At 31.9% G+C, this 23,814-nt stretch overlaps 1 protein-coding gene across 3 annotated transcripts in view; it reads right to left on the bottom strand.

The window, feature by feature from the left end:
* Positions 1–23,814, bottom strand: part of LOC149786738 (uncharacterized) — a 103,702-nt gene that overhangs the window by 63,701 nt on the left and 16,187 nt on the right. For 2 of the 3 annotated variants that reach the window (XM_089978249.1, XM_089978250.1), the window contains 4 exons: positions 17,596–17,725; positions 15,907–16,049; positions 6,298–6,387; positions 4,725–4,901 (listed from right to left, as the gene is read on the bottom strand). In XM_089978249.1, the coding sequence (XP_089834375.1) occupies positions 4,725–4,901; positions 6,298–6,387; positions 15,907–16,049; positions 17,596–17,725 (540 nt within the window). Of the gene's footprint in view, positions 1–4,724; positions 4,902–6,297; positions 6,388–15,906; positions 16,050–17,595; positions 17,726–21,872; positions 21,938–23,814 lie in introns of those variants that run through there. The other variant, XM_089978251.1, reaches the window with a different exon arrangement.

The raw sequence follows: 23,814 nt of genomic DNA, 5'->3' as shown, positions 1-23,814 counted from the left end.
AAAAACTCAACAGTGTATAAAGAAAGGCTAATCTGATTTTGTATTTGACTCGGACGAGCCTGTGTTAGCGGATCGACATAAAATATATTTTCAGTATCACTTATACGCGGCCAGATATTTCAATCAAATTCAAACTGACCTGCAAGTGCAGGACACTTCTAGATTTATGTGCGATATGAGACATATTTGGCGAACTGAGGGAAAACACAAGCCAATCATGCTAGTAACGGTTGAAGTGTTCAAGTGGGATTTGTCAACACTGGTATTTTGGGTTGTTTAACAGTGCACGTTATTGAATTAATTGACAGGTAAACGAATCAATTATTGGCAACGTTGATTTTGTTACAACAACTATTGGACTTGCCAGATACAGCGATCATTACGCGAGAACAGATGGCCCAATTGCGAGACAAAAGATCTAAACGCATCTTGGAAAATTATATTCTACCCCACCACACGCATTCTGGTAAAAATAAGAATGTTTCTTTTCGAATCTACAATAAAAAAGAAAATACTGACTTACGAACTTAATAGTTTACTTCGACTTCACCTGATGATGAATACGATATTTCCCTCCCAATTTTACTTAAGGCTTCTACGATACTTGTTGAATAAAATTTCAAACTGTAAAACGGAAGATAATAACAAATATATTCATGCCACTATAGCTCATATTACATGATAGAGATTACGTAAGGCATCGGCCAAGCTTTAGCAGCACCATTATAATCTTGTTTTAATATATTGTTACATGAAATTAAATGTCATATTACGTAGAAACTGTCACCTGTTATTCGCATTTGTCACCGTTGATCTGGGTGAAAATGCTTATTATAGCCCAATGTCGATACTTAGCTAGCTTGCAAAACTTAGATGCATTTTAACACGTGTAGAAGTATTTTCATTAAATAAAGACCAAATTTCATTTCGGTCATATCCATATTATTCAAATTAGTGAACTCTGTCCTGATATATGTAATTCATTGTAAATAGTTCAATATTGTTGATCTCCATTTTTAATTTATGACAAACATTCTGTATAGGCAAAAAAAAAAAAACGGTGGGCAGCTGACTTAAAATGAAGACTTTGTAAGTTTACCATAGAAATATGAATATATACCAGAGAGGAACCATTACAGGCGTATTTGAGTTAACGATATTTGTACAAACATGGACTAGCACTGGAAAATTGCTTATCTATCAGTCCATTGAAATTGTTCTCTCACCTTTTCTCGATCATGTAGGCGTATTGTTCTAATTTGAACAACATATCTATTTTGATAGGGTAGCTTGCTGTTGCATCCAATGAAATTCACAAACCCTATGTACATAAATATCTATTCGATAAGCTTAGGTTTAGATAGGGTTAACACATCGGAACCTTGGTTAGCGAAGCTGTCTCCCTCTCGATCCAATCATTTTTCAATATTCATATTTACTACTCCTTTCTCATGTTGAAATATACTAAAATAAGTGTATAATGTATAATTATCAGGGGCCAGTTTAGTTACTTGAACTTTTGCCTTGTAGCATTATATCATATATTGCCAATTAAATATGTTGAAACTATAAGCTAAGAGCTTTCATACATGTGTTTGTCCTTTAGATTTTCACAATCTAAACGTCCTCATTTTTTAAATTCAATATACCTTGTACTTTATTTCTTATCACTGACATTGGCAAGTTTCATAGCATCTGGAATATTGACCAAGCAGTGTTGTGTTGGATAAAACTACTGTGCTGTTTGTTTTGTAAAAAGATTTATTAGAAGATTAATATTTTTAACATTTTGCTATTTTTAAAGATTTTTAATGGTTGAGGATAAGGTGGGATGAATGCCGATATGGCCCCACAAATTAGTCAATAATTAAGATTTTAATAACAGTTTTTTGCTATTATAACAACTTCAACATTCATTTTTAAATTTATGTGATGTGAAAAAGAGCAGATGGCCCTATTCAGTTTTAATATTTGATTTCATTTATGTTAACCCCAGGGATGTTAACAGGCCCACATACTATCAATATTTAATTAATTACCTATCAGCCTGTTCGTCGTTTCAGATGTTTAGGTCTTGTAATTGGAGTAATGTTATGCTTCTACAACAACAAATACTAAACACTCAGTTCGAAAAGATATCGAATGTATCTTGCTTTGATATTGTTTTTCAGCGCGATCTATAATGCGGCTCAGTCCCTGCATTTATATCTGTAACAGGGAGTCATCGAACTATGCAGTTTTGTAGAAACATATCACGTTGTCGATGATGAGCTGATTCACTGGATGGTGCTAAATTGCAAATTGTGAGGGGTAAACATTTCTTGACTAAGGGTTTTGCGAAAATGGAAGGTTCTTTGAGGATCTCTCGGCGGATTGGGTGAATACACATGAAGTAGTTCCTTACCAATTAACCGGGAACTTTGGAATTGGAATCTCATGCCATTGTCTGGACGTCACGAGATAAATATCAACAGCTGCGCTGACAGACGTTAGTTGCATGTTATTGCATTTTATGCCATTCCTCAGCACATGAGAGGCAGCTATTATATTTGGTAGAGGAAGAACCCGAGGAATAACCGGAAACATCCAGTGACCCACGGTACGTCAGTGGCAATATTTGTCTTATCCCCACGTGCACGGCACATGAGACTCGCACACACGTAGAGAGAGGTGAGATGTCCGTGACAATTCACACAGAGCGCTTAGAGCACTCTTTCAGCCGGAGCCACATACACCGATCGAATTTGCAATAATTAAATATCATATTTAATTCATCAGTCATTTTCAGAGTGGCTTATTGCTTTATTTAACATCGCAACAATATTATTCAACTTAATAGAGGTTACATTCTTATCAAATACAGTCTTTACTTTAAAAGCTTTGTAATATAGCATAGTTCATTTGCGCCAAATCAAGTAAAACCCGACTAAGGGAATAATAAGTCCGAGGCTCATGGCCGCATAACACATAGAGTAGCAGCTGGAATACCTATTCAAACATAAATAGCTACTGTCCAAGCGATTCTTCTTATAGTTGTTTGCTTTGAATATATAACACATATTCCACTAGTAACCAACTACTACAGTTATAAAAAATGCATGTTTTAGCTTAATTTAACATCATGTACTACCATTTTGTCAGTTGTTGTACCATTTTGAAAGTTCGTGTGATAGTTTCCTTAGTTGTTTATGATGTTCAGTTTTACAAATAGCTCTTATTCTATGCGAAGTTACCTTCTCAGGATTTTCAAAGATTTGCATTCTCTTCAGTTTTTTATTTCAATTACATTTCATTTATTTTGTAATGTTTTGCATTGGTCGCTCTTTCTTCCTAAATTCATGGTGCCTAAGAGTGATCAATATAGCACATTATACAAAATGTATTAATCGAGTACTAAGATATATAAATCCATTAAATTATTAATTCACAATTGTAGTTATGTAGCCTTTCTTTATATGTTTCTTTAATTTGCATAAGTTCTCGATATGAATAAATGTACTCATCAAATATGTTATTCAAATTCACATTATATTTGACAATGACTTTAATGTTTAGCTCGTATGATATGTTATCGTGATGTTTCTTTTGTCCATTTAATCAAATTCCTTGTCAATTAAATGTTTACCAATTACTTGTTGAGTGTTACTTTAACTACAGTAAATGCTTAAGACTGTATGATTTTATCGGTCCTTTTTAGGATATGGTACCGATACCAATATTTTAATTCAATCGAAAAGCCTGAGTATTGTTAAGCTAAATTTGATTCCCTTAAATAGTATCAAATAGCTGAAAGTGGTTTTGGTTACCTGAATAAATACTGCAATCTTGAATCATGAAAAGGAATGGAACCTATTTATGATGACCCTTCTATTGATCCTACACCAATAGTTCAAACAATACGTATTGATGAATACACAAATAGGTTTCAAAAGTTTTTAAGTAAATGAAAAAGAAATATTTTAAGTAATCCTAATTTAAAACATTACATTGTATTAGAAGTCAATTACAAATAATGAAAGACCAACTATGTGAATGGTAAACTATAAACTCATCAATCAAATATTATATTAGAAAAAAATGGATGTCGTTAAAGAACATTTACATAGATTGTCAATCACCACCCCCCATATTTGTATTTAACACTACATTCAGGAAACAAAGCCAATATACCTATTCGGAGTCAGTTTGGTTGAAAAAGAGACGGGCAACATTAAAATTTCATAAGAAAAATGAAATTAAACAAATATAAATGATTACGTTTGAACATAATAAATTGAAACAGCCGATAACGCGTAACAATTTGTTGGAATATTTGAATGATATTACACAATTGCTTGTAAATGTAAATAAGGTTAATATCGATTTTAAGAATCAAATTTTAGAAACATTACAACTAGTAAAAAATGACTAGATAAGGAAATGTTCATGTTATTAGAAACTACTTTACGCCAATTTATTAGCACGATTTTATGTTTTGATCCCAAACTGTATAATCCTAACAGTTGAGATTAGAACTATATTATTGTAATTGTTAAATATGAATCAGAATCATATTCAACTAAAATGAAATATTCAAAACATTATCTTATTACATCTTAAGCAGTACATTAAGACGCGACAATATATTTTGATTGTTTGATTTCGTTATCATTTAATGAATTTGTTTTCAGTTTTGTCCACAAATAGTACAAAAATGATTTTAAAATTTGAGTGAGATGTCATACCTTTCTGCTGGCTGAATCAACCCTCTGTCCACTGAACAAAGTTTGCTTTAGTTTTGGTCTAGGGTCTTCATTTAATGTTACGGCAGTCATGTTCAAGCTCAGCAATAATTGTGCTATCTCAGTCCAGCTCATGCGATCAACTAAATTTGCCTCGGGACGGACTACGTCTGAATTTTTCTGAAGGAAAAAAACAATGTGAATGTTATGCTTACAAATCTAGAAACTCACACAACTGTTAATCATAAAGTTATAAAAAGTCTTGCAAAAAAATGTATTCATACATTGAGCATTTTAACGAGTGATAGTGCTATTTCAATCTTAAGAAGTTTCGTTTTTGATTTTCCATAAGTAAATTGATTTTCCTTTTCAAGAGCGTGCAATATGTAATAGTCCTAGTCAGTTTCAATCGTGAAAAGGAATATTAATACATCCGATCATATCTTGTTTTATTAAAAATAACCAATAGGCTTAACAGCTGTGACAAAAATACGAGCTGTATTATAAGCCGGAGCTCTCGATTTTTGAACGAACGTTCCATATTTATACAAAGTCAAAGATATATATATCTTTATATCTGAAATACATAATCGCTCTCATTTTCTATTGTATATTTTAGTACTCTATACAAGTGTCATAAGATAAAGTGAGACACTTTTTGATAATGTCAGATTAAAGTAGTAATTCACTTCGAAGAAATATTATGTATGCCTGTTGTTAGATTATGGGCGTTTGCTTGTCAATGTACTACACACAACTTACCGAGAATTTCTTTCTGAGGGTATTAAAAAGTCCAGTTTCGTTGACATTCAAACATGTAGATTATAATATGGGAGACATACGTCTACCGTGATCAACAAAATATATCTCAGCTTTTCTAAATAATTTCGTATAATCTAAGCTCCTCTGTGCGAATATTGGAAAGGAACATTTACTTGCTTATACTGATCATGTAGTAATGTGCAATATTCAAATAACATTGGACGGACGAAATGTAAATCAGTAAGAATTTCCTATTATTTCATAATACTATTCATGACTAGTAGGTGCGTATAACATAACTATATAATACTCTTTTCTTCTGTATGTTTAGCGGATATTTTAAAAGCAGTCACTATAAAAAGTACCAAAAATACCATAAATTCAATGTATGGCACAACATTAATGGTGCCTTGTTAAATTGGACTGCTTCTTCCAACCGTTCCTTGATGTAAGCATACTCTAATACTATTTCCTCAAAACTGAACAAATAGCTATTTGCATAGATGTGTTAGCCTAAATCCCATCCAAAGGAGTTTTCCTGTTTGTAAACGAGCCAAAGCGATAGAATAAAAAGAGCTTTGGAGAAGGTATTGATGCTTTTGCAGTATCTTTGGGAAGTCATAAATAGTTTACCTTTTTAATATCTATTTATGAAATAGTATGTGATCAAAAGGATAACAGCATAGCATCAATGTCATTCATGCAGATTGACAATTGTCTATTTAGGTCGAAAGTCATTAACTTCTAATGTAGACGTCATGCATTATATTTTAAAGGTATACTACAGCTATTGTTTGCCCTCAGTAAGTATCACCTTTTCCAAGCATTCCTCTATAACATCACTCCCGTGTTCAACTTCGTACTCATTCTGTAGACACGTGTCATCCATCAAGCATCCTTGTTCCTACAAAAACCTGACAGAATTAAAAACACTGTTGCTGAACTGGTTAGCATGTGCATTCATGGTCTGATATTATAATTTCCCACCTCTTGAGGAACATACCTCTGATTTTTAAGTCAACTATTGTCTTACACATATGCGTTTAACAAATGTATGAATAACTGTGCTATCAGAATGATGTATAGTTTAAAATGCTACAATCAAATGTTGCGCCAGACAATTACATCTCTTTGTAGGTCTTAAGGTTAAATAACCCTATTTCTTTCCGCAGGTTTTTAACAAATAAGCGGAACAGATCAGCCAAAGTGCTAAATATGGATAACAAATATTATATGTACTCGTGAATCTAGATGAGCTAGTTATTATGTGAAATAAGACACGCGATGGTGTATCCAAAATTGTTTGAAGCCCACAGCTGCTTATACAGTCCAAGGTTAATCTCTAATGATATATTACATGCTCGAAAATACGTTAATAGCTTTTTAATTACTAGTATTAGTTGTTCTACCAATAAATTACACTCAGTTGAGATACTTATAGACTGATGAGAAATGCTAGACCTCAGTTTTAGGAGCTTTAAGCCAAAAAGTCTATACATGTATTTGAATCGACTTAAGAGAGTGGGCATTCTGTTCAATGGGCTTTACTTCTGTGTCAATGTGTAAACTCCAGAGTTATCTGGTTCATGATGAATTTGCTTCTTTCAATACAAGACCCTTTTTCACAAGTACAACAATACAATGCCCAATCGATTTAGTCTTAGATCCATTTTTTTATACTATGTGTCTAATCCTTATAAATCTGTGTTCAGCAATTGCGCTCGTAATTTCGTTGTTTGCTATATTTTATGAAGACGAAGACGTAGCTAATTCAGAGGGGTGCTGTATGCTGTCTGTACGAGTGTAGACGTATGACTGTACATGTGGTGGATCCATGAGGGGTGCGAGCAGCCGATAAGAGTGTGGGCCAACCCAAGGAATCGTGGACTGTACAAGGGTCTAGAAGCATAGGTTTGGTTCAATTGTTGTTCCAATTGGGTGCATTTATGTTTATAAGATTATTTTGAGTCTTAGTTGTGTTCCAAGAGATTATGTGAATCTCTCTTATAGTTTATAACATTAATTGAAACACGTTTGAATATCATAAGATTATTTTGAATCTTAATCTGAGTCCATACTTGAGGTTATATCAGTCTCTTTTGTAGTGCATAATATTATTTGCAACGTATATGCAGTCCATGAGGTTTCTTGGATCTGTATTTCATATTGAATTCATACTTTTTTGTTTATTTTCAATGTGTGAATGTTTGTGTAGAGTGATTGGGTCAATATTATGTTGAGAGCGTGAGAGAATCGTTGTATTTATACACCATATATTTTTCTTTATTAATTCATGTCATAAATTTTTATCTTTCACATATTGTGTTTGTCTTATTCATTTAGTCCAAAATCCACTCTGTTTCTATTCTGCGACATTGGTTACCCTAAAAATATGTGTACATATTATAGATATTCTAGAGTAGATCATGAAGGCGCGGCCCTGTTGAAATATTGAAGAGAAGATAACAGCATGCATTTAGGCACATTATTATTTGGTTTCAAGAACGTATTCCATATTACAGCGAAATTTATTTAAACTGTGCGACGAGACGAAAGCACAAATATTACCTTTTGTATAATGTTTAGTGGATAACAAGTTGGACTTACATCTGGAACAACTCCGCATATGATGACGGCAGAAGTAAAGGGCATTCGAGCGAAGGGTTTCAAACCAATTAACTTCATAAAAAAGTCTGTATATCTAATTCAATGCATATTAGATAATGATCATATTAAATTTGTGTGCATATCCAGCTCGGAGCGAACATAATATTGTCGTAATGCATAATATTGTCATAGAGCATATAATTAACTATACTAAAGACAACGCAGTGGAGCGCGATATATTATATGCATCAGTTCACTTCGGTAGCGTATGACGTATTCCACGGCAATACATAAAGGGGTATTGCGCTACGCGCATACGTAAGAATCATAATATGTTGCAAAAGATCATGCCACTTCTCTGCTCGAAACATAATTGGGTTGTACCATATATATATATATATATATATATATATATATATATATATATATATATATATATATATATATATATATATATATATATATATATATATATATATATATATATATATATGTGTGTGTGTGTGTGTGTGTGTGTGTGTATTAACCAAAGCCTACGCACATAACCTACCCTCTAATAAATGAATAAACTCTAGAATATCTGCCGATTTTCGAACTCCCACAATGATCGATATCTCGCCACGCTGATTTTCGTTAGCTTTGCGCCATACGTTTCGATTCATATCGGCATAACAAAGATCATGGTCCCAAATATTATCAGTCACATTCGATTCAATTGTAGCATAAGTTGATTTGTATATCACAAATAGGTAATAAACTCGTGTCCTAACAGTTTAATCCAAGGATACATGAAGTCTACTCTTCAGGTATATTTTAGTCCTAATGTACTGGTCGACAACAATAGTTAATTGTAGTAAGGACCGTTGTTATGTCTGCATCGCCAGATCATTACAACTATCAGTATTGCGGGATTGGAGTGTTATATGTTTACCAGGCTGAATTATATTTTAAACTGGATTCTAGATTATTCTGTTCTAGCAAAGTCTATTGATTGTTAGCTTTTTCTCTTCAATAAAGTCTTCTGATTTGAGCTTGCTTTATTTCCTTGGTTGCATTATCTTTGACGGCTGATGCCGGACTATGTTAAATCTAAATGTATGGATGATTTTGAAATATGATTTCAAGCAATTTATATTTATCAGGCCGCATTCTGTTTTAAGCTAAATGTCAGATTGTATCTTATAATTCAAATATCTACACACCTACAATTTATTTGCAATAGTATTTCAAGAGTGGTGCTGTTCTATTTATTATCTTGCAAGATATTTTACATAGGATGTCATAATTAGTCTGAAGAACCTGACACACGCTAACTTTGTTGTCTTTGGTTAAATATATGTTTGGGCTATTTATAGCTTTATCCTTAATAAAAACTGATATTCCAAGAAGAAAAAGGTTGTTTTATTTTGTTTAGGCACATGATATTTACCTTTAAATATCAGAGTATGTCTCATCTACCAAAATACTTTTGAAGCGCAGCGTTATTTCAATACTTTTTCTGTACAACTGTGTTCATGTGCATTATTTTCTTGGCTGAATGTTATTTGGCAGCATATGTCCAAATAATGTCAAACCTGCCGAATTATAATTTATTTCTATATTTTTCTTTCATTAAGGATTATTTTAATTTCAAACTTTCCACCACATGAATCAGCATATTGATGAAAATATAAGATGCGCCTCTTGTGTACGTGCTCTATGGGACAATGCATTTTAAATCGTTTACTGCAACATAGCATCTATTTGTTATGCATACCTTTATGTTTAAATACCTTTTATTATGTTAACCTGTGAGGCAATGATGTATGCATATTGAATGAATGCATCATGTTAATTGTAATCCTCCTGCGTACCGAGAATAGAAAGGTCTTCATATCAATGTTTTCACTTTGTGCGTTACCGTGCACATGTACATTTCACAATCAATGGTTTGTGCCCTAGAACCCTGTTTTAATCAGCAATTTTATTTGCTTGTTAAGTGAACAGTTATTTGAAATGAATGTCATTAACATACTGTGTGATTATATTATTTATATAGTTACTTTCAAGAAATAGTTTTTTGTAGGCGGTGATAGTTACGTAGATAATTAACCTATTAAGTCATTAAAGTTAAATAATCTTCAGTAACCAATGCCCCAGTTTGTTTTGTAGAAAACAAACGCGAATATGCGTATACATTCTGGCTTGAATTTAGGCTGCTATTTATGAAGATTAATAATCACCTACTTACGTTTTGTTTATATACTGTATAGGATAATAGTCAAGCTGACCATCATGGGTTTGACCGACTTGACTGACTAGAGTTGCTATCATATTGAGATAACTTCAATGTGACAGTGAATATGGTGTCAGTTGTTTCTTTCACGTCACGATCCAGATTACATCATCACTCCATTCCTTATAAACGTTGATGTCATTGCTTTATTGCATTACTAACTAATCAGGTTTTAAGCATTTTTGTATTCTCCACTTACATGCAAGGATGTCTTCATGAATCGTGAATAACATCTTTAATGAATTTACAATTCGTTTTTCATTACATGTTGGAACATAAATGCCTTCTTTTTCATGCAAGTTTCTAAAGAGAATGCAGTGAATTTAAATTGTTTTTAAACTATTGATGGGTTTAAACATTGTGATAAAAAGGGAATAGCTATGATAAATACATGCAGTTATATCAAATGAGAATAATTGTCATTGGTATTTAGGAATAATGTTACTTTTACACAACATAAATATAATGATTAACAATCAAAATATGTGTATACTACATCAAGAAATGGATTAAATCTAGTTTATATAGTGTAAATCTCTGTTATTGTGGCTATTTCTGTTTAACATACTATTCTTCGTAACTTTTTAATACTTACACGTCGTATGGAGACGTTGCAATAAATATTAAGTTCTTTCTCTCATGACTTTTTATTTCTTTCTTAACGTTCCCCTCAATTTCTTCTTTTCTCTCAGTTTTTTTTGCCAACGCGGCCAACTATGAGTCCTATCTAATAATTTATTTATTCCATCTTTATTGCATTAATCCTCTTAGATGTAACCTTACAAGCGTTGTCAACACGTATTATCTGGGGTTTTTCCACCAACAATCCTTACATGAGATTCGTCTAATCCTTATAAATCTGTGTTCAGCAATTGCGCTCGTAATTTCGTTGTTTGCTATATTTTATGTTGGAAGATTAATGTAATAGGTTCGCATAAATATGTCTAAACATTGAATCGCAATTTGACATTCTATTTTGTGTACTGTATTTAACAATATGGAACATGTTAACCAATTGAAAGGTTAGTCTCTAGGTACATAATTCAGGATGTTATACATTAGGATATGTGCTTTTATAGTATTCATGTTTCAGTGGTTAGTTTGGTTTAATTTTTTGGCTATATTTGATATTCGTACTTGTATTAGTTTTAAGTGTTGTATTTAATTTATTGGTTGCTCGTTGTTCGGGGCTTTCGTTATTTTATTTCGGACTTTTCTTTTGAATGTTTGTTGCTTGATTATAGGTATGTTTATGTTTTCTTATGATGTTTATCTTGATGTCTTTTGTTTTGTTCTTTGATGTCATACATGTTGGCAGCGGTTTGTGTTGATATATATGTTCTATTTTGCGCGGGTTTTTCGTTTCGTTGCAGTTTATGACATTTACGTTTTGCTAGTTTTAGCCACTTTGAGTTTGGAATAAGTTTAGAACTTTGTGCATTTTAAATGTATATTGTTTTGCTGTATATTGTACAACACATATCTCGTTGATTTAAAAATGAACAGTTTCTCATTTACTTTTGTGTTTCTCCATAAATTGTGTCATTTAAAATGTGGTTGAAATTTATTTGTGATATCTATTTGTGGTTTTCTATTGTGTCATCCGTAAGAGTCTGTTGTTCAATGCTATGTTTATATATCTTTGTATCTGCGGTTTCGTGAATAAGTTACATTGTCTGTTATTACTGATTTTCTTGTTATTGTGGATTTCAAATAAATTTCAAAATATGCCTTTGTTATGTGCTTTTCAATATGTTTGAGTTTTTTTGAAGAAATTAAATGCAGCATTCTGAAAATAGATACGTAAATAAAGTATTAGATATAACTTTAATACATACTCCCCCATGTTTATCTTTTAATTTTCGATTTTCATTTCTGAATATTTTCTAATAAATACCCCCTTGTAAATTCGATGTAAATTTGGATTTTCCCTTGGCAGTGGATGGTTTAAATGTTAACTACGTTTCGAAATATCCTGAATCACAACGTTGTACAAAGCTTTAATGCGATAGGTACAAACAGCTGGGTAAATAAGTAAACACGTTCCAAACAGATATTTGAGTAACACGACATATACAGGTTTGTTTTTAAGACTTTATATTCCACTATTTCTCTTTTAAAACATTATTGGAAAACAATATATATATATGTAAAATGCTTTATTGAATTGTGTCTCTCTTTGACATGTTTGCAGTAATGTACTTTCTGGGGCAAGATTGAAAAGCACAGATTAAAGTCGTACATCCATAAGCATCTATTAACAACCAAAACATTTACCAACACATGTTCTACAACACACAAGAAAAAAATATTGCGGATATATTATATAAAGATAACCCATATTAATTTCCGAAACAAAATAAGCAATAAAAATCAAAATGATCAACCTAACAGAGGTCATGGAAGTCTATATCAAACACTATTTAAGAAACTCTTAATCAACACTTACTTTCAAGAAACATTTAACAAAAATCCATTGCTAGCACTAGGTACAATGCATTTTATCAGACTGAAGTTTTCTCGTATAAAAGCGAACAAAATTCATAACAACATTTAAGAAGAAATGCATATTTGGTCAAAAGCATCTGCACATGTCTTTACAACACATATATTTGAGGAACAAATAAGAGATTTTAAGAACACATTAAGGAAATGCACAGTAACAGTGCATAATAAGAAAAGCTCATTTCAAATTACTGATGGAAGATTATTAAAAGCACATTAAAATCAAAGCAAATATATGGGAAATTTATAAAGCGAAATTGATAGCAATAAGTAAGAAAGCAAAAGCCAATTAAGAATAAAAATAAAACCACTAAAGTACAAAAATAAATAATGTAAAATAACACCGAACATAAAATAGCAACATTTGAATAAGAAGCAAGTTATATAAGTAAAAACGAAAACAAACTTAACAAAAATAAAACAAATATCCCAGAAAAAAGTAACAAGAAACACGAAACGAAAGAACAAACGATAAAAAGAAAAACAACCCGTGAAAATAAAGACAACAAATACAACAAACACGAAACAGCAAACCAAAATGAAAAATTAACAAAATGAACAGTAATGAATGGAAAACTACAAACATACAAAATAAAAATATACGAACAATCAGTGCAACATGAAACGTGAACAAAAGATTAAATAAACTACCAAAGATTGTTGTGTTCTTTAATGTGTAATGCTTATAACTACTTTTATAAGTACGTTTGGTGCAAATATCTTATTCATACCCGATAGGTAATGCTAGTGCCTCATACTATGTCTAATGAATCCTCTGTGTAAATAGTTGATGTCAAAAGTCTTGTGGTCTTACGAGTATACAGCAAGTAAATATGTTCTCTTAAGTGCATATAAGCAGCTACACATGCAACATGCAACATAAAACAACCAATTATGTAAAGCTAGTAAAGCATAGTAACGTAAAATAGAGGAACGTTTTGAAGGTCAATGGAATGAAATCAGACACATGGTCTATATACTGGATTTCAGCTCAACTAATATGTTGCAAGGTTACATCATTAACATCTAAATATCTAAAACTTGGAGATATTGAAAATATAAGGTCATTTAAAAAATTTGATTACATCGGATAAATACGTTCAGGATACAATATATCAAAATGTGTGGATGTTGATTCATGTTGAAAATAATTGAAAATCTTGATATAAACCTACATTACAAGTTTGACCAAGACTGGATGAGAAAAGTAACTCTTCGAGTGGTATCATGTACTAATTGATTAACATGATACATACTCTAAACTATCAACACCCTTTGGCTTTATGGCCTGGCGAGACGGTAATGACCATGACAGGGAGGACATACATGAACGGTGCGACTTTAAAGATCATACTTTTTACCTGGTTATAAAAATGATATGTTTAATTAAGATAACTTAAAGTGCTAATGTTGTTATCTTCAATCAAAATGTACACAGTAGAGCAAGATACTAATAAATCGAATATAGCAAATCAAATTACTGTTGATAGCAGACATTACCTATAATCAAAATGTTGATAAAAACATGTTAAATCAAACCACAAGTGATTATAAAAATCCGCGACTTATTTGCATTTACGAAAACTCTAATTAGCAATCGAAGGTGAGATAATCCGATTACAATTACCATCTGTGTATGTGGCTTTTTGTGAATTGGACATAAATAATTACTAAATGCAGTTGTTATGCTTCATAGAGGCTATTCAAATTCTAGTGCTGCTTTAGACTAAATTATCACTAAGATAACATATACACAACAGTAATTGCAATGGCTTGACGACACAATTATGCGGCTGTTTATTACCTAACCCATTCCCATTTATTAGCAGCGCCAGTCAGTGACCAAACGCTCATGATGCACAGTCTCTCACATATATATATATATATATATATATATATATATATATATATATATATATATATATATATATATATATATATATATATATATATATATATATATGATGCGACAACGTATTTATAATAAGGTACCATACAGTTTGTTTCGAAATTATGCAAACCTATCATTTAATAAAGAAATCTTTGTACATCTTACATCTGACACACGGACGAAAACACCAGACGTGATTTCAAAAATGACTCCCCCCTGCAATAGGTATGCAACAGTTACTCGATTTATTCTGCAATGCAGGAGTAAGTGTTGAAATATGCAGATAGGTGAAAATAGAGACGGATGTAGAGTGAGTATAAGATTAACTTTTGTCCCAGCTCAAGAGTGGAGATAACATATCTGTACAGCTGAATGAACAAAGTAGACCGCACGCCTGCCATACGAACAAAACCTATATTGTAAAAGGGTTTAAAGTGTTTACAGCAATTCTTAGTAAACCATACACCCGTAAATCCAAAGGACCAAAATAACTTCAGATTTCTTAAGTTACATTCATCAATTCAGGAATATGTATGGCAAAAGAGAGACAGACAGATGGACAGTGGTATCAGGATGTTCCCGTTCAAGCATATGCATGCCAACATAGCTTCATAAGTGCATACTCAGTTCATCTGTGACGTGGATCGCAAGCTTAAAGACATTTTTTGTAATTAGGATAAAACTAGGTGTACAAGCCAAACGGTTTCAAGCAATTTATATTTTACTCTTTAGTGTCTATATAATGCAGGTAGGGCAATGTTTCAGTATAAGATCATTACAAATCTTACAACAGTACTTAATGGTCAGGCTAATTAATTAACGGATATTTTACTGGAAACGAGATTACACCTGATTATCATCACTAGATTGTATGCATCCTATGCAACTACAAAAAGTATTAATTGTATCATGGAAACTTTGGATTTAAGTACATATATATACATATAACACACACACACACACACACACACACACACACACACATATATATATATATATATATATATATATATATATATATATATATATATATATATATATATATATATATATATATATGTATATATATATATATATATATATATATATATATATATATATATATATATATATATATATATATATATACACACATTACAACACACCTTGTTTTCTGTTGGCTTATCATACGACACTGACTTTGTACCAGTCCCTGTTGTGCGAAGTATGTTTGAACCAATGCCTACGTCATGCCCAATCTTATTTTTTTCTTTTGTGAGTGGCATTTCTTTCAAGGGTGCCTTAGGTTCTGGAAATAAGATAAGAAGTGTATGAGCAGGTGATGATGTTAGTGTAGCTGTTCCAATACTATATCATGTTGGCTGTATGATATAGCCCAGAAATGCGGTTAAATACTAGCCATCACAATATCAATACGTTCACATTGTTTGATTATATCAAGTCACATAGGTACATACAAAATTACGCCCATAGTCACAACGTAAAAGATGTTATCTTTTAACACCGAAATGCATTAATCCTAAGAATGATCAGAGGAAGTGAAACATACATTAATATCATTATCTGCATTGTATTCCAAATATTGGTATGCCTGCTATCCGGCAACAATGTTTAAAGTGCAATGTAGATAACAATGCTAACATTGTGAAAGCAATATACGTCCATTTGATTCCAAATAGTTTTCGTGTAAATAGTTAGTATGGACACTTGTTATAGAAAACGCAGATTGTCTGACATTTCAGTTGTCAAAGAAAACTAAGTATTTTTCAGTGACGGCAACTGTGCTGCTCATAAATACAAAAATAGTGATATGGAATGTTGTTATGAAATTTAAGCGAATAGTCAATACTTTAATATACAGTATTAATATTGATTTTGTTTTCTAGAATATCATATTTCGTTGGCCCGTACAATAACAAGCATCTTTTTAAACAATATGGCAGCGCTCCAATTTACTACTGAATGGGTTGCATTTTTGCCTAAAGATGTAGAGCTGTAATCAAGCTAGTATGATTTGGCAGCATTCAAATTTAAATGGATACTTACATTTTTCTGTATATTGCCCAGTTGCTAATAAAGATTAATAGGTATCTAGCAGGCTGGTGTCACAGACAAAAGTGACGATTCCAGCCATTTAACAAAGTGCTAAGAGTATCCTGTCCAATATTGAGAAAAATGAATGTTCCTGTATATATGCTTAATAGTTTAAGTTCGTTTTCTTCTTCATATTCAAGTGGATGTGGTTTCTCAAACATTGTGATAGAAAGTGGGGTTGGCTTCATTTTTATCTTGCTTGATCTACATTATTTTAAATTAACATTCTGAGTACCATATCAGTTTTTATGTCCCTTTTTTCATTTCAACAAACAAAGCAATTTAGTTGTAATATAGTATTTTACGTGTTTTGATAGATTTGAGCACAGAAATTAATACCATTCAATACGAAGATAATTATAATGCCTTTATAGTTGTTCCCAATTATCTTGAGTATTGTATATTCGATGTTACTATCTTTAGCAATGAGAATAGGATACCAACAATGTGTTGAATGAGATTTCATATTTCAATATATAGTATTGAGTATATCTCTCTTTGCTTCTATTAGTTGACTAATTGATATGATACCTTGGGTATTAATGCGAATGTTGCGAACATCATATAGTATGTGGTATATACATTGAATTCTATCAATTGTCCCATCTCTTCCTCTTCCACCCCTTACAGAAGGTGATATCTTCAATTTAGCAGATAAACATAAATACAGCGATGACGCGTAATGACATTTTAACCATTAAACCGTTTAGAATAGAAAATACTGTAGTATAATCCGGTACCTTTCCTATTTACAGCTGTCTGACCAGACCGATCCGTACCAATAGCTCTGAATTTATCAGCCAGTTGTTTCACTGAGAGTTTATCTGAAGGCTGTTTAGGAGTGGCATATTTGATGTTTTTGTCTGTCATCTGCATAAAACAGAGTATACATGTATTGTGTTATTGCATTGAACTTGTATTTTCGTTACACTGTGTATATATTTATTATGCGCCCCTCTTCACAATTTCACTTAATAATTGAACAACATGTTTTATCTCTAACTATTCTTTAAAAATTGGTTGGTTTGTAAGTTTTAGGGGTACGATTATTCCTAGGATATGGGAGATCAATGTCTTTCCCAAGGAAACGAGTTAACAATACACAAAGGACATAATTCTGAATGCCGCTAACTCAGTATGATGGCGCAACATGTTTACATGATGTCATTAATGTCTGTCAAGTTTCATAATATTGGAACAAAAACTGTGGGACTATTTTATTATTCTTAATTAGCACATAGTATATTCTTCACTATGCAAGAGCTTGAAGATGCAATAATATCTACATTGTTTACCTGAACACAATAACCGTTGCAAAGTTTCAGGGCAAGCAATTTTTGCGCTCGTAAGAATAATATTATATAGTAAATACATCTAACACAAAATGGGACAAAATGCTTGATCACAGAAATAAAATAAACATATCCCCGGGATGTGAGTTAGGTATATTGTTGTTGTTGTTGTTGCTGTTGTGGGGTTTAACGCCATTTTTCAGCGCACGATAGGCTATGCATGGTGGCCATATTAATGGTGGAGGAAGAACCCGGGAAAACACCGGGAAGAACCACCGACCCACGATAAGCTACTGGCAGGCTTTCTCACATAACCACATTGGCCGAATCCTAGACTCGAACCAATGCAGACAGAGATGAGATGGCAGTGATGCGTCACGTAGAGCGCTTTAGACCACTCGGCCACTCGGGACCCCAAGTTACGTATATCAAGTTTCAGGAGACACTATCAAAAACTGTATCATTCAGCCCACAGAGAACAAGTATCATCAATATCGAATACTTGGAAAATACAAAAGGATCATAATCCTGCAGCACCGTTTGGAAGGGTGATGTCAAAAGCTATGCGAATGCTTTCCCAATAACGTCTACCCAATATATAGACAACCAATTATATTTTATCAATAGTTACGCTATAAAGAATATATACTATTTTCCACGTTTTTGCGTCATTAATGTTGGAAGACTTGAACACAGAAAAGTGCTTTGGAATCTTAATTTGCAGACAGTTTACAATTCAAATGTTCTCCAATATTTACCTGAAGGAAACTCAGCAATGTCATTTTTTGCTAAACAAACGAAGAGCTGTATTTGATATATATTTTGTTATTCTCATCCAGAAATTGTAGATGGTTGTACAAAGTATTACCAATTCTTAGAACTAATTTTAATAATACAGAATAAAAGTAAACTGTGGTAAGTGAAAATAATCGTTAACCGAGCAAACAACATACACATTCCATAAGCATACTAAATAAGCTGTTCCCTCATAAATGTCTATGTAAATCGCGTAGGTAACAAGTAACTGTCAGACATTGTTAAAATGGAAGCATATAAACATGTAACTATGGATATAAGTACCTCATGACAGTGATTTACATTTTACTTTCTTCAACATATAATTTGGAGAAGCATGTGAAAACAAAAAATGGGAGATGACATATTTACTGTTTTGAGAGAAATATTTCATAAGCGAGAAAATAAAAATGAAAAAGCAAGATGAACGGAAATCCGAAAATGTCCGGAACAGTTGAAAATAAAATAACGAATACTCGTCCATTTTCTCAGCCTACACCTACTGTTGTACAAATATCCCTTACCAAGAGAAAGTTGAACAGTTCACAGAAATTGGATAGATACATTGTCTAACGCTAACGGTGGTCACATTAATGCATGTCACAGGTCAATAGGTATGATTCCATTGTGAAGCAAGCAAGATGGAAAAAGATATAATATATTACTTAGGTCTTTTATGGGACATCCACATATAAGGCAGATGATAAAATTAGTTGTTTCGAAAGGGTAACATCCTATTCTCACGGACGAGAATTCTATATCGGACAAATAATTTTCAGCGACCCTATATTATATAAATAAAAGACTTGAAGATAGCTAATATTCAGGAAATATTTTATGAAGAAACAGGTGCCAGGAGGTACTCAGGGTTGAGAACATAATATAAAACGGTAAAAGATATATCCTGGTAAAATAGAGAGCATAACTTAATTGTTTGTAGCATGAGTTTGCGAACATATTAACATAGCCTTTCAATATAATGAACAGTTTTGAGATAGAATATCAAATCCAACGGATGTTTGACATACTTGATATAAACCATAGTCAGGGATTAAAGTATGTTACCTTCTTTTTGTAAAATCAAATTACCTAACACTATCTCAAGGTATAGACTGGTCAAAAAGACGATTTAAAGCTAGATTATCAGAATGTACAAAATGGTAAAAGCCTGTAATAATATTGAAAATGGCATAACGTTGCCCGTAATTCCATCTAATGTATTATAAATCCAGCAATAAATCATTCGCACAGCTCAAAACAAGCAACATTGGCATATATAAACAAAGATGTAATAAATGTCCAATAAATATACAATACATAAAAAATTTGAATTAAGGTAAATATATATGTTAATTTAACGGAACCATACAAATTAGGTACTGAGATATCCTAATTTAATTTTATACAAAAAAAAAACAAACATCGGGGCAATAAAATCAGCAAAACACATGCTGTCAGGATGTTTACAGATAGCAGAGGACCCGATTGCTCCATTCATTTGTATAAACAGTATATGAAGAAATAAAGCCAATGAATGCATATAAAACAGATCACTAATGAAAAAAACAGTATAATTCCGCTAAATTTCGTAACTTGGAAAAAGGAGAATTGTGAAGAGAAGGAAGCAAGAGATCTAGATACATTAAATGTAAAATAGCAGATATTAAGTGTGATTTAAATCATTAATATCCCAACTATATCCAATTTTCCTTTGATACTTTTGTATACACGACACTAACTGTATTATCACAACATGAGTAAGAACGACTCATATCAACAACGTGATAAGAATCTAAACGATGTTCCGTTTTCAGAAACAATTATTAAATTTCTTTACATGACAACAAACCACTTGAGAACAAAATTATATCCGTAATAATACTAGAATGGTTTTGCAACGTTAAGAGAAGGCAAATAACCTCCAATATACCAAATTTGATCAGATCCCATAGCAAATATGCCCATGTGAATTGTCGAGGGACATACATGGCCAATAAAGGAAATATTGTGAAAACTTGGACGTATTTAAAAATATATCCATGGATGCTTGCCAAGTATATTCAGAACATTCATTTAATGCACCTGAACTAGCCCGTAATACTAGCTGAAAATAAGTACAGTTACGATCAAAAAGGCAAAATGAAACGACTTGCCCACTGAAGCTGGACACTAAGAAACAGCGATCTCTTCCAAGAGCGCTCTTAAAACTCACCTAATTCGACAGCAAGTGCAGACTTAAAGACCTAATAATGTTTCCTTACATTAAATATTTTCAGCATGTTTTATGTTTTATAATATCATGGTGTATGTTTTGTGTAATTATATCATTATATATGTTTATTTTTTAGGTGTTGTCTAATGTTTTAAAGCGCTTAGAACTTTTAAAGATTAGGCGCTATGCAAAATCCACCTTATTATTATTATTATTATTATTATTATTATTGATATTTTCTGATGAATAAATCAGGAACTAGAGAAGAGATTATGATGCTACCAAGTATACATGGTAAAAGAAGCAATAAGTACTTCTTGAAGATAACAACACGATAATTGAATTTCAGGGTTATTAGTTGTGAACGTAGACACTAGCTGCGGCTATGGTTAATCTTTGAGCCATTTAATGATTGTAAGCAAAGTGAAGTTGACATCCAAGCAACAGGTAAAAATAATGAAAGAAATGTCTTTAAACGTAACATAAAGTTTCATTCAATTTTAAAAATAGATTACAAGTACCACATATATGCATATTTTTTTACGACAACCTTTCTATATTTTGAAGACTCTGATTTTTCTCCATTACAGATCAATAAAAAGAAGATGAAAAAAGCAAAAGATCTTCAGTACCAAATAATTGTGCAAGGCATCTAACAAAATATAAATATGTTTCATCAGAAACCTTATGCAAATCAAAGACTAAAATAACCACTAACCTTTCAACTGGTTTCTTTAAACTGGTAAGTAATGTTGTCTTAAGTAAGTGGAGATATGCATTGCCGAAAAAAGGTCAGATATTTAGTGCAATATTAGGAATGCTATGATTGCAGAAACATAAATGGATGAAATAGTGAGATGGTAACAAAAAAGAGTATGATGATCATAATTTTGGAATTGATAGTTTACATTGTATATCTGAATTAATTTGATAAGTAACTATAATTGGTCGTAATTTAAGCCTTGAAATGAATTGTCACTTGTACTTGAAGATTACATGTGCCGTGTAAGAGGCGAGTAAAGTGCTAATTGTTTTTCTTTTACCCTTATGTAATTCATATCCCAATTTTCCTTCGTCAGCATCTTTCTCAAAGTCTAAATATAATTTCGTTTGCTTTGTTTAATTTTCTTTAACTTCTATGCTATTTTTAGTTTAAAAGTATTGTACATAGGTTTGCTTATATCTTGTCTTTTTCGTTTTTAGTGAACTTTGATTGAAAATTTGAATGCGGTTCTTGACACTAAATCAACAATCAAAGGGAAGAAACTCTCTATGAAATATGGCAAACATGAAATAACTGTAAATGTATCTAACGTTAACATACTAGTCTGTCTATTGCAACCATTAGAATAGGGACGTATTTCTGTAACACATATTACAAGCATCAATAGCTGAATATTTTACAAACGTTACCATGCTATTTTATCTTCTACAATCATAGTGTAAGAGACGTAACTCTCTATGAAATATGAAAACATGTAAGGTTTTATATGTGTGAATAATTCAAACATATAATACATATATATTAAGCCATTTCATAGAAAAATATTGCGTGGTTATTTATTTATAAAAAGTCAATCTCATATTCACTGGATGATTTTAATTTAGACATGGATTGCTGTAAATTTAAGAATAAGCATTTGGATATAGAGTTTTAAAAAAAATAATTTTAAGTACTTTTAAATAGTTAAAATTGTATTATATAAGCAAATGATATCTCATTACACATTAGGTAACACCAGAATTGTAAATATTAGCAAAGAAGCAAACTGCGTTTTATTTGTCGCACTAAACATTGATATTCCAAATTCCCACACAACAATTAATACAAAATTAACAATTTTGATAATTTACTGTTAGACAGTGCTTTAGATTTTTGGATGTTTACGCGTGTTAATAACTAATGTCTTAGAGACTGTTTTTGAAACTTCTTTTGTAGTTATTAGAAAGAAACAAAGTGTTGAATATTTCAAGAAACTATCACGACACTATGAAGATTTATGCCTGGAGAAGAAACAATTCTAAACAGCATACACAAATGGACAATTTCAGATTTCAGATAGCATTGTAAAGTACTTCTGGAACACAACCATTGTGCCATGGTAAAGACGTGATCATGACGGAATTGTTTTACAACGTATTTTAAATGAGTTTAGAGGATATTGAAAATTCATTAATCAAAGGCAAATAATACGCTATTCTTTTCATATTAATTTTAAAAGCTATGGCTTTCTACAGACAAAAGGGTAGTACCAATAATTTTCATTATGAGGATCTTTAATACCCAGAACAAAACTGCATATTGTCGATTAACTATTTCCAGTAAGGTTGCTTCTTATAATAAAGGGCAACAAAATACAGTGTCATAAATGAAGACTAGTTCCTTACAAGGTTCTATTAATAATTGTATGATGTCCTAATTGAAAGTATAAGATGACAAACTGCAGGCGACTGTAACAATAAATAACTGCTAACAAGGTTGTAGATTCCCCACAACCTATTCAGATGAAAATGTTAGAATGGATAATCTTTTAGGGATGTGCTTTTGGCATAATAGTGCTATTGTTTAGGTTACCCAGTTTACGTTTGAAGAAGCCAAGAAAACATGTGCTAATAAATGTGGACGTTCTCAATTTGTATACGGCTCCTATTGTTAGAAT

This window comes from Sinohyriopsis cumingii, chromosome 12, assembly GCF_028554795.1.
Source record: "Sinohyriopsis cumingii isolate HCF-2022 chromosome 12, ASM2855479v2, whole genome shotgun sequence".
In the NCBI taxonomy this organism is placed as follows: Eukaryota; Metazoa; Mollusca; class Bivalvia; order Unionida; family Unionidae; genus Sinohyriopsis; species Sinohyriopsis cumingii.
This window is presented reverse-complemented; position numbering and strand designations above follow the sequence as displayed.